At 39.2% G+C, this 13,543-nt stretch overlaps 1 protein-coding gene across 1 annotated transcript in view; it reads left to right on the top strand.

Moving 5' to 3' along the window:
- LOC126139409 (mite allergen Eur m 3-like) overlaps positions 1–13,543 on the top strand; it is a 58,335-nt gene that overhangs the window by 2,376 nt on the left and 42,416 nt on the right. The window contains exon 2 of the mRNA XM_049915227.1: positions 9,696–9,784. Coding sequence (XP_049771184.1) covers positions 9,696–9,784 — 89 coding nt within the window. The remainder of the gene's footprint in view (positions 1–9,695; positions 9,785–13,543) is intronic.

Genomic DNA, 13,543 nt, shown 5'->3' with positions numbered 1-13,543 from the left:
GTTTTCCCTAGGCAAGACCCAGCGTAAAAATACAAATAATATTTACGAAACAAACCAATTATACATCGACATAAATGCATAAATATATATATACAAATAGTAAAACAATTACAATATGTAAAGACACAGAAATGTCATATATTCAGGTAACAAAAATAAGGAAAACAAATTTATAGTACAATTGATGGAAATAGGAGGATATGCATTTCCGGCGTTACACCCCTTCGCCCCGAATGTATGCTGTGGCAAACTGAAGTTTCTGCCTTTCGTCCCATGGTCTAGGCAGGATATCTCTGAATGTCTTTAAGAAGACGATGGGGTGTGTGGATTTCTTTTCAGGCGAGTATACCCGAAACTGGGATACTTCAACCAGCTTTCTTCTAGAAGTATCGCCACTACGGTGGGTATTCCCTGCACTCCGGATGGGAACATACGGGCCCTACATCATTTCAGAATGTTCGGGGATAGTGAACACCCGACACATACAAGCTGCTGCAGGCGCGTCGCTATGTGGCGGTTTCTTATTCATCATAACCTCACGGTGCAAGTCCGTGACCTGAGCTGACACATGATCACGCCACTCAGAAATGTAATGTCAGTACATGATTTATGTCTGCAAGCTCATATGGAATGGCTTTCGAGTGGTGTTGTTGTTGTTGTGGTCTTCAGTCCTGAGACTGGTTTGATGCAGCTCTCCATGCTACTCTATCCTGTGCAAGCTTCTTCATCTCCCAGTACCTACTGCACCCTACATCCTTCTGAATCTGCTTAGTGTATTCATCTCTTCGTCTCCCTCTACGATTTTTACCCTCCACGCTGCTTTCCAATACTAAACTGGTGATCCCTCGATGTCTCGGAACATGTCCTACCAACCGATCCCTTCTTCTAGTCAAGTTGTGCCACAAGCTCCTCTTCTCCCCAATTCTATTCAATACCTCCTCATTAGTTATGTGATCTACCCATCTAATCTTCAGCATTTTTCTTTAGCACCACATTTCGAAAGCTTCTATTCTCTTCTTGTCCAAACTATTTATCGTCCATGTTTCACTTCCATACATGGCTACACTCCATATAAATACTTACAGAAAAGACTTCCTGACACTTAAATCTATACTCGATGTTAACAAATTTTTCTTCTTCAGAAACTCTTTCCCTGCCATTGCCAGTCTACATTTTATATCCTCTCTACTTCGTCCATCATCAGTTATTTTGCTCCCCAAATAGCAAAACTCATTTACTACTTTAAGCGTCTCATTTCCTAATCTAATACCCTCAGCATCACCCGACTTAATTCGGCTACATTCCATTATCCTCGTTTTGCTTTTGTTGATGTTCATCTTATATCCTCCTTTCAAGACACTGTCCATTCCGTTCAACTGCTCATCCAAATCCTTTGCTGTCTCTGACAGAATTACAATGTCATCAGCGAACCTCAAAGTTCTTATTTCTTCTCCATGGATTTTAATACCTACTCCGAACTTTTCTTTTGTTTCCTGTGTTGCTTGCTCAATATACAGATTGAATAACATCGGGGATAGGCTACAACCCTGTCTCACTCGAGTGTTGTCTCTGTACAATACCTCTCAACTAGGCATTTAACTTCTCGTTGCTATCTTCCTATTTTTCTTCCAACCATTTGGTAAATTCGTGGGAAAATACTTCGCCTTGAGCGTCTAAGGGTAAAGTACTAAACTCTCAACTCTCAGAAACATCTGGGATACATTGGTTTCTATCGTACACTACGCTATCTGCAGTGACTGTATATCGCTTGTTAATGTCTGTACTGCCTACGGCATGCCTTCGTAACTTTTCCTGAGTTCCAAAATTTCGGCAGAAATACTTGACAAACCGATATCAATGCGAGAGACTAGTCCTTGTCTCGCTCAGAAATAGTAGTATTAATTTGCTCGGAAATCTGCGTAGCCATCTCCTGATCGTGTTCGACAAAGGTCGTATTAATTTGCGCAAAACATTTTGTCGAGTTCTGCCAGGATAACTGTCCATTTGGGCTGACATTCGTGTAGTCCTCTCTCGTCACGTTCGACAAGAGTGCTATGAATTTGCGCGGAAAACTGTTCACGTGCCCACTCTTAGTCACGCATATTGATCGTTATCACAATTTTCTTAAATAACACTGTGAATGGAGCTGCATTTTCACTTATTTAAGAAATTTTCTCAGTATATAGTCCTTGTGGGTTTGATTCTATTTCGGAAATACCAGCGTTCGCTTATTGCTGCCGGATTGCCAGCTGCCAGCATCGGCATCAGATTCAATATTCATTTGATTTTCTGGATCCATTGGTACTTCTTCCCCTATTTTGGTCATTAAATATCAAATTTGCTTACAACTGCATTATGTTTTGATCTAATTACAAATGTTGCAATTATACACAGCATTGATTATACCTAATTGCTGTTGAACAAGATGGACCCGTCAGGTTAGCCGAGAGGCGCTAACGCGTTGCTTCCAGGACTCGCGTAGGCGCGCCGGCCCCGGATCGAATCCGCCCGGCGGATTAACGAGGGGGGCCGGTGTGCCAGCCAGCCTGGATGTGGTTTTTAGGCAGTTTCCCACATCCCATTAGGTGAATACCGGGATGGTCCCCACGTCCCGCCTCAGTTACACGACTCGCAGACATTTGAATCACATTCGCACTATTTCGTGATTTACACTAAACGGAGACAGTTGGGGTACAATTATTCTATCCCGGGGGGTACAGGGTGGCGGCAGGAAGGGCATCTGGCCACCATTTCAAATTAAGCTTGCCAAATCCGATTGTAACCATGCCGACCCTGCGATCTGCAGCACTTGGCACAAGTGACACAAAGAAAGAAGAAAGCAGTTGAACAAGATGGATGCTAGTTTTAAACAGCAGAAAGTCATCTATGATCCATTTTAGCATGCTGCTAATAGGCTGCCATCTCGGTCACAATCTTCTACAACACTAAAGTCATAGAATTTAATGTCTTTCTGCACAGAACATAGAATCATTGAATTTGGGTAATGAAATGCTCAATGAGATATTTAGTGAAAGAAAAGATCGCAATGCGCGAAATGCAAGCAGTAGGCAAGGGTATCCTTTACCTTCTAATTTTTCTCTTTTCTTTCGTGATGTGTTACAGCTTCCTGATACTAAGAGTAGTGAATAAAATTACTTGTTTAAGTATTTTTCTTATTTTTCTAACACAGGTGTCATCTTTCAGATATTGTCAATTGTTGCTCCAATGTATATTTTCTAAGATGAAACAGAAAAGACATGTGATGTAATCACAAACAATAATAGAAATTTACAGACATTTTTTTCGAGCTTCAAGTTTTGGACGCCAGATGACGCAGTACTACTTGTCTCACAATTAGAGTTAATTAAAGTTAATGGTTTCTCAAAGGAGTGGAATGAATTTAACAATTTGCTAATGGTACAATATAAAACAATGAACAGCAGCGAAATGGAGTCAGCCCCTATTGACGATGGTTAATTTTACAAAGAAGAGCACATTGTGGTGCGTCACTGGAAAGCTCCTTGCTGTTATACAGTTCACCTTACAGAAACACACCATCGTGTGGTTTACTTGCAGATCGCCGTGGTATTAGCCTACTGAGTAGGCTGCCAGACGTCTATGTTCGGAAACGGAAACCAATCAGATCCTATCAGATTGAATTTCGAAACATTGTCTACAGCCGAGAAATGATCGAAACAAATATTCAGGGGGGGGGGGGGGGGGCTTCGAACACTTAAATAAAAAATAATTAACTAATGGATATAAATTATATCCGATCGTTTGTGTCCGAACATTACGCTGCCAACCTCGCTTCCGCTATTCTGTAACATGTGGAAATTACAACATAAACGATTTAGACAAAAGATAGTGGCCTGAATCAGTGACAGGGCCGACACAACAAAATGTTTACTGATCAAATATAATGACAACTACGAAACTTACGTCTGCTCAGCTTGAGCTCCAAGCGGCAAAATGCGATAACAAAAGCAAGAGATAAAAGAGCAGCGCTCCTTAACTTATTATCAATGGACTTGCATTGACCACTTACGTCTTCTCTAAGTTTCGACATGTTAAATGCAATCTTCCATTAATCACAATCGTGTCTTCTGTAGAAACAAGAACTGGTTTTCTAATTATGCTTTATTACATTACATTAGCAGTTGAGAGAATGAAAACTGGGGAGAAAATGAGTCATCATATGAAACATTTTAAGTTTCACTATTATCAAATGCTTGAAAATATTACCATCACTAAAATCAAATGATTTTTCCGTACATTTCAAACAAGCTTCACATAAACTTATAGCATTACCCATACTTTTCCTCTGTTTTCTTTCCCTGCCTGCAGAATTATAAGACCAGTAAGAATTCTGTTCCTTAAAATACTCACTAATTGTTAAGTTATTTTCCTCTAATTTGAGAATCATTTTGTCAGGCAATTCGTAAAATTTAATGAAAAAAAGAAGAAAGGTCTACCACTTTGGAAACACTGTGAAGGTAATCTGAACACTCTAACTTTTGACATATCTTCAAAGTGCGTCAGAGTCATCCAACAGTCTTTGTGCTACTTTTCCCAAAGAAAGGTGAGTATTAACAGTGATCATTAGTTTTAAACATTACATTTTCTGTGTCTACATAAACAATATCACAAGAGTTTTTAGAATAGTTGTGGATCACTTTATGTGGTGTTATTTCATCATTGCCCAATAACATTACCATCTATTCATTAGTAAATTTGGTATTCTGCAGCATGAGGAGGGAAATATAATAGGACACATAGAGTAGGGATAGTGACTGTTATAAAATTGGAATACGTCTGTCATCAATAGCTTTCATTAAATGGGTGTTCAATTTCTATATCTATTTCAAAAAATCACAGCAGAAAAAATAAGCTTTCCTTCACATAATAATTACCACGCACACTAACATGGACTAGGCATTACTGTACGTAGTCCCATAATTCACAACACATCATCCAGCCCTTACATTTCTCTACTACACCATGTCCATCTTGTAACTGACTGCTTTTCTAAGTCCAACTGCAAAGGTAGTTAATTTGTACTTATTAATGCATCACATCTGGACTATACATTAATAATTACATTCCCAACTAGTACATGGTTAACAATACTGCTAAGAAAACTTAGCCACGTGGGGTAGCCACGAGGTCGGAAGCGCCTTGTTACATTCGCGCAGCTCCCCCGTCGAAGGTTCGAGTCCTCCCTGGGGCATGGGTGTGTGTTTTGTCCTTAGCGTTAGTCAGTTTAATTTAGATTAAATAGTGTGTAAGCCTAGGGACCGATGACATCAGCAATTTGGTCCCATAGGAACTTACCAAAAATTTCAAATTTCAAACAAAACTTATTCCTTTAAACCTGGAATCTGTAAAGTACTTAGAAACATATTAAAAAGGTATTCAGTAGTACTCTTTTTCCAGACACGGAACACACGTTATGCCTCCTTTGATTTCTTCCTCACATGATAGACATTATATATTCGTAGCTCATCAACATTATGAACTCCTTTCATCTCTACTGTTCATTGATAATTACCCTACAGATTTTTTGTTTTTTTTGTTTTTTTTTTGTGGTTACTCTACGAGATCTCATGATTCATTAAACGTGTGAAAGTATTTATTTAAATGTTTATTATTCTTGGAATTCTATCCAAGCACCTTTACCCTTAGAAACTCACCACATTGGAATCCCACCCACCACTCAAGTGTTGAGTTGGAGGCTGATATCACACTCTTAAACACTTCGTTCTGCCAGCCATTACCTTTGCTATCTTAAGAGGCTCTAAAGTTTAATTTCACCTTTCCTCCTCTAGACACCAATCTTACAAATCTGCATTACTGTCATTATTATAATTACCTTTAATGTCCTTAGTGCCGCGCGGAGTGTCAGCGCGGCTAGAGGCACCTTTTCACTAAATCGTGCGGTCCCTCCCGCCGGAGGTTCGACTCCTCCCTCGGGCATGGGTGTGAGCGTTGTCCTTAGCGTTAAGTTGGTTTAAGTAGTGTGTAAGTCTAGGACCGATGACCTCAGCAGTTTGGTCCCTTATGAATGGACACACTTTGTTTTGTCCTTAGTAATTACTTCCAAGTCATCTCTCAGAGCATTAAACTTATTTTCATTTTGGTGTTCGCACTGCGTTTCCATTTCGGTATGTCCACACTGATGCCAGTTAAGTCATTAATTACGAATTCAGTTTACAGTTTTTAAGATCCACACTTACCTTGCATTTTAACATTTCAGATTCATATCTCAGGTCTTTAATTTTGTACGCAAAATTAAATTTTAGTGCTTGGTACTCTGTGAGTTTCAATTTTTTCAATTGAATTGTCATGTTCGTTCAAAACAAGGTCACCATTTCTACTATTTCAGCTTTATGTTCGTCTCTGACCTGAGTTTTTTTCCCTGTGATTCCTCGATTTGTATCTCAATTTTTGATTGTCTGCCTAAATATCCAACAGCCTATTAACAACTTTTTTAACTTACTGTTTTGTTGCTCAAATTTACGATCTAAATCTGTCTTCAGTCAGTTTTCAGCTGACCAGATCTACAACTCTGCTGATCAATTTTACATTCTAAATACTGTAAGAATTCCATTAAAACTTTATCTCCATATATCTCACTTTAGAAAATTGTACACTATAAATCTTTTCTCCACAACTATTTTTAAGGTGCAGCTAACGGAAGTGGTAAAGGCTGCCAGTCTTGCTTGCAAGATGAAAGCACAGCTGACCATTTGCAGCATAGTGGAAAGGACCGATTGCGCACCTCTGGTACAGAGCCGACTGGACGGCCTAAATCAGAAGCTCAGGCGGTTCTGCGACCGTGTAGGCTGCAGATTTCTCGACTTGCGACAAAAGGGTGGTTGGGTTTCCGGTTCCGCTGAATAGGTCGGGTGTCCACTATATGGGTGTGTAGCGTGGACTGGGCGGTTTTTATAGGTTAGAGGGTCTCGGGCAAACCGAAGAAGGGCTTCAGCCACAAAGGGTGCAGGCCGAACACAGGAAGAACGTCGATACGGGAACCATCGGTATAACAGTTGTAAATTGTCGTAGCTGTGTTGGGAAAGTTCCAGAGCTCCAAGCGCTAATATAAAGCACTGATGCTCAAATCGTTATAGGCATTGAAAGCTGGCTAAAGCCGGATATAAGCTCAGCCGAAATTTTTGCGAAGAACCTAACGGTGTTGCGAAAGGATGGGCTAAACACGGTTGGCGGTCGCGTGTTTGTTGCTGTTAGAAGTAGTTTATCTTGTCGCAAAATTGCAGTAGATAGTTCCTGTCAGTTAGTATGGGCAGACGTCAATGTTGGCAACCGTAATAAAATAATAATTGGATACTTTTACCGGCCTCCCAATTCAGATAACACAGTTGCTAAAAGGTTCAAAGAAAACTTGAGAGTTTGATTTCAAACACATACCCGACTCATATAATTATAGTTGGTGGTGACTTTAATTTACCCTCGATATGTTGGCGAAAATTCATGTTTAATTCCGGAGGTACGCATAAAAAATCATTCGAAATTGTGCTAGACGCATTGTCTGAAAATTATTTCCAGTGATTAGTTCATGAGCCCACGTGAATAGTAAACGCATGTGAAAACACACTTGGCCTCTTAGCTACAAACAATCCTGAGTTAACAAGGAGCATCAAAACGGATACAGGGATTAGTGAACACAGGGTTGTCGTAGCGAGTTGAATATTGTAAGCACCAAATGCTCCAAAAATAAAAAATATACCTATTCAAAAAATCAGATAAAAATTCACTTGACGCCTTCCTGAGAGACAATCTCCACTCCTTACAAATTAATAATATAAGTGTAGACCAGATGTGGCTTCAATTCAAAGAAACAGTATCGACAGCAATTGAGAGATTTATACCAAATAAATTAACAAAGGACGGAGCTGATCTTCCTTAGTACACAAAATGGGTCAGAACAGTGTTGCAGAAACCACGAAACAAACACGCCAAATTTAAACACACGCAAAATCCCCAAGATTGGCGATCTTTTAAAGAAGCTCGAAATTTAGTGCGGACTTCAATGCGAGATGATTATAATAGTTTCCACAATGAAACTTTTTTCTTGAAACCTGGAAGAAAATCTAAAGAGATTCCGGTCTTATGTGAAATATGTTAGCGGCAAGAAACAATCAATGCCTTCTCTGTGCGATAGCAATGGAGATACTGTCGAAGACAGTGCTGCCAAAGCACAGTTTCTTAACACAGTCGTCCGAAATGCCTTCGCAAAAGAAGCCGAAGTTAATATTCCAGAATTCAAACCAAGAACAGCTGCCAACATGGGTAACGTAGAATTAAATATCCTCAGAGAAGTGAAGCAACTTAAATCACTTAATAAAAGCAAGTCTTCTGGTCCAGACTGTATACCAATCAGGTTCCTTTCGGAGTATGCTGATGCATTAGCTCCATACTTAACAATCATATACAACCGTACGCTCGACGAAAGATCCGTACACAAAGACTGGGAAGTTGCACAGGTCACACCAATATTCAAGAAAGGTAGGGATAATCCACTTAATTACAGGTCCATAACATTAACGTCGATATGCAGCAGGATCTTGGAACATATACTGTATTAGAACACTATGAATTATCTCGAAGAAAACTGTCTATTGACTCACACTCAACATGGATTTAGAAAACATCGTTCTTGTGAAACACAACTAGCTCTTTATTCGCATGAAGTGTTAAGTGCTATTGGAAAGGGATTTCAGATCGATTCCGTATTTCTGGATTTCGGGAAGGCTTTTGACATTGTAACACACAAGTGGCTTGTAGTGAAATTGCGTGCATATCGAATATCGTCTTAGTTACGTGACTGGATTTGTGATTTCCTGTCAGAGAGGTCACAGTTCGTAGTAACTGACGGAAGGTCATCGAGTAAAACAGAAGTGATTTCTGGCGTTCCCCAAGGTTGTGTTATAGACCCTTTGCTGTCCCTTATCTATATTAACGATTTGGGAGACAGTTTGAGCAGCCGTCGTGGGCTGTTTGCAGATGACGCTGTCGTTAATCGACTAAGAAGCTCAAAACAAATTGCAAAACGATATGGATTATAAACCATGGGGCAAGAGTGGGAAGAGTGAGGATGAGATGGTGAGACTGGAACAAGCCCTAGGCCTAATCCTGGAGTGGCACGAGCAGAAAAAGGAGATTATTATCATTTTGCTACAATATGTTAAAACTCATCTTTTTACCAAAGTTCAGATTGGCTGAATATGAAGCCAAACTGACTGAAGATAGGTGAAATCATTAAATGTTAAATGCATTTTTAAATGTTTAGATAAATGCTGGACGCTAATTCATCAACCTCTTCACTTGCATCCAGAGCAAAAAAAAAAAAAAATAATAATAATAATCACCAAATAACTGCCACAAACACAACACTCGCACTGGCCAAGACAATCACAGAGCACTGGGAAAACTAGTCAATGTCCATTGGTTGTCGGAGGATGACGTCATCACGGATGCGCAGAACGAGCCTAAACTCGATCACCGTCGTTCATGGCTCCAACAATAGTGGTACAAGAAGTTTCCCCTTCCACATACCGTAAAGTGGCTTGCGGAGTGTAGCTGTAGATGCTGAAGGTAACGGTGACGGTACGGCCTGTACAGTTCGACGCTGTTTCCGATGTTCGGAGCCACTACAGCTCTTTGTGTTTCAGGTGTCGCTGCAGAAGAACGCAACACACTGGTGCGGCGCCACCATCTTGAACCAAGACTGGGCACTCACTGCAGCTCACTGTGTCGAAGTGTGAGTATCTTTCTATGTGAAATATACGAAATAGTGGCAAATTTTGCGCCTTAATGTTTACTAACGCTCCCCGAGACGAGATTCAGCACTGAACGCAGTTGGGCGATGCACAGCACTATTTAAAATTGTGGCTCGATACAGTCATACTGGAACTGAGCTGTACACTTCTGCTTTCACGCGCAGAAGCTGCACTTGCTGCAAGAAATATTTGTGTAACCTATGCTTCTTCAGTCTGGTAATCCAAACATTGGAATGTAATGCAAATTTTGTAAATTAAAACAGGTTGTAACGAAATAACATTGATGAAACAGGTGTTGTATTTCGCAGAATAACTGATGTACTTTAGATGGCACTAAATGGATTAAGTTGAATTTACTTAGTCTGTCAGAGCAATGAAATCTTAAAAACGGTAGTCCTACAAAAATTTACTTGAAGATGAAAATAAAATTATAAGAATAAACAAATATTGTAACGTTTACTTGAATGCGAAATTATAACGATAACAGATTCTCCAAATGCTGTCTAAACACCACTGGTACGAGAAAACAGAGCCACCTTCTGTTAAACTAAACGCAAAAAACTTTCTCCACCTCTTAAATACATAAAATCCTCTATGCTGTTCAGCATGCTAAAATTCTCTGAATTCTTCGTCGATTCCCACACTCCATCCAGTAATTATTGTAAAATACGACCGAAATAAGTTAAAGCTCGGTACTGCACATCATGTAACGCTCGCGAAATGTTAAAGTCAGACTCAGCTCTTGGTAATGAAGTCTCACTTGGCTCAGACTTTTTCCAAGTACGAACGAATATTAAAGTGCCTGTGGGGTTGCTTTCCGCCTAAAATCTGTCGCTTATACACGTCTCAAACCACTCTATCAGCTCCGCAACACGTTAGCTCAAGACCGATCAATACAGACGGATCGCCAGACGCATGCTGCCCAGAATGACCACTCGACTCAGGATGACCACGAGTGACCATTCGCTGGCATTTTCAAACCTTCGGTTCCCCCTCCAAAATTCACGACGAGCTCAAAACATAGAAAATGGACCACAATTTAAAACAGACATAAGTTAGAAATACGTCGTACATGTTGAAACGAAAGGTCTTACTTTGACAGTCCCCTGCAGACCACACACATAGGTATATACATAAAAGTTTAAGCGTAATTAGTTAAAACTTATTTTTGCACAGACACGCTTACGACAAACAATAGATAAAGTCGTTGAAACATGGAAAACAATAAAGTTGGCCTTCTCAATAGATACATCTTCTCATGCTCTAGTCAGTGATGATATCAAATCATATATGCAAACTACCACTTTCAAACGGCGAGTGTTTTTAATACAGGCCGAATGAACATTCAATTAAATAAATTAGAAATTAAGTAAAACTCTACACATTTATTACATGGCTAACTAGATAGAGGCATGCAGGTTGCGATGCTACATTCATTTGATATGTAACTTTGAAGAATACGTTGACGTGACATATAATTCATCATCATCATCAGTTATCTGCTATATTAGCAGGTCCTTTGCCTCTCCATTTTCTGCGATCCATTGTTTCCTTCTTAAGGCTGCTGTCTGTTGTACCGTCCATCATGTCATCCAGTATCTGGAATCGCTTCCTTCCTCGCTTCCTTTTCCCTTCTACATAACCTTCTAAAACTGTTTTTATCAGTCCGTCATTCTTTCTTAATATATGCCCAATCCAATTTCTTTTTCTTCTCTTTATTACATCTAGTAACTGTCTTTCCTCTCCCACTCTTCTCAGTACCTCTTCATTTTTTACTCTGTCCATCCAACTTATTCTTTCCATCTTCCGCCATGTCCAGATCTCAATAGCCTCCAGCCTTTCTCTGTCTTTTTTCCTCATAGTCCATGTTTCAGCGCCATATAGAAGAACACTCCATACAAGACATTTTATGAGTCTCTTTCTGAGTTCTCTGTCCAGACCGCTGCAGAAGATTCTCCTTTTCTTATAAAACGCCTCTTTTGCCATTGCTATCCTTGTTTTAATTTCTGTGGTGCACTTCCAGTTGGTGTCTATCCTGCTTCCAAGATACTTAAAATTTTGCACCTGTTCTAGTGTTTCTCCATTCAGCACAATTTTTATTTCCTTATTTCCTCCTATTGCCAATACTTTTGTTTTATTTGTGTTAATTTTCATTCCATATTTTTTTCCGTTAGTTGCAATGGTGTCCACCAAATCCTGTAATTCTTTTTCCCCTGTGGCTATAAGGACCATGTCATTAGCAAATCTCAAGCATCCTACTCTTCTTCCTCCAATTTCTACTCCTTTGTCATCTAATGAGCATTGGTCAATCATATTTTCCAAGTACAGGTTGAAAAGAGTAGGTGATAAACAGTATCCTTGTCTTACTCCTTTCCCTAGTCTGATCCAGTTTGTACTTTCTCCTCTCACTTTAACTGAAACTTTTTGATTAAGGTATAATGAGTTTATAAGTCTTCTGGTTTATATAATTAAAAGGATATAAAAACCTTAGTAACCTGATAGATGAAATATGTAAAAATGTGTGTGTCTCAGTAATGAGAGCTAGTGTCCTAAGCTATCATCAAATACCTGGTTTCATAAGATCTTATGAAGCGTTCAACTGCTTTAATTGCAATTTTCTAATTTAATATTATTCGTTTACTGCGGGTACTTGTATAGTTTTTGTCATGTTCATAATATCTATATATGAATACATGCATTGCAGTCCCATGTATATCCTGATCTGATTATTTTTGTGTTACAATGAAACTGTGAATTATTATTGAATTTCGAAATATTTCAGAGTAGTCATATTCTGCCGGCAGTTGCTTGCCTTTCCGTCGCAGACCACTTGGCATCCCTTCACATTGGCCTCAGCAACCGAACCAACACGCAAAGTACCACGAATTGATAACATTTACTTGGCTGATAGCTTGCCAGCATATGCGCTATGTTACCACTTTGGCACACTGGAGACAGGATGATGTGAGACCATACTCTCTGTTTCTCAACATTATTATTATTTTACCAAATTGCTGAAACAGATCAGTGTTTCCGCCTATATAACAGAGAAATACTTCACCGTTCTGTTGCAGTACCACAGACTGATCATTGTGTAGATTCTACAAGACTGTTTTATATAGCATAACTAAATGATTGACATATATATAATTACTCTGCAATTCACAGTTGGGTTTTAGCTGATGGTACCTAAAACTAATTGCAAATTATATCTCTACTGTTCCACTCTAGAAAAGAACATGCAAAAGTGTGCACTTAAATATTTTTTGCGAGCTATGCCTTTTCTTATTTAATCACCTTGTACTCGTCTTAGTGGGAGTAAACAAAATATTCCGGCATTCGCAGGAGAAATTTGGTGATCGTAATTATCATATTTCGGACGGTATCTCCCCTATTTCTTAATAATAAGATACGAGCTGCCCTTCTTTGAACTTTTTCGATGCCTCCGATTGTCTTATCTGGTAAGGATCCCATACTGTGAAGAAGAAGTACGTACTATAAAAGAGAATGGACAAATGTAGTGTAAGGAGTCTAGTAGGTTTATTGCACCTCCTGACAGCCAACCAATAAACCATGATATTTCAATTTAAGTTGTTCGTAATTGTAATTTCCAGGGATTTATTTAGTGAATCGACAACCGTGATTTATCATGTAACCGAAATTTAACAGACTTTCATATGTACACATATTGAGCACCTATCAAATTTTATTGGTCAGAATTAACTGTCAATTTTCACACC

The sequence above is a fragment of the Schistocerca cancellata genome, chromosome 1, assembly GCF_023864275.1.
Source record: "Schistocerca cancellata isolate TAMUIC-IGC-003103 chromosome 1, iqSchCanc2.1, whole genome shotgun sequence".
In the NCBI taxonomy this organism is placed as follows: domain Eukaryota; kingdom Metazoa; phylum Arthropoda; class Insecta; order Orthoptera; family Acrididae; genus Schistocerca; species Schistocerca cancellata.
Note: the sequence above shows the minus strand (reverse complement) of the source record. Positions and strands in the feature narration are given on the sequence as shown.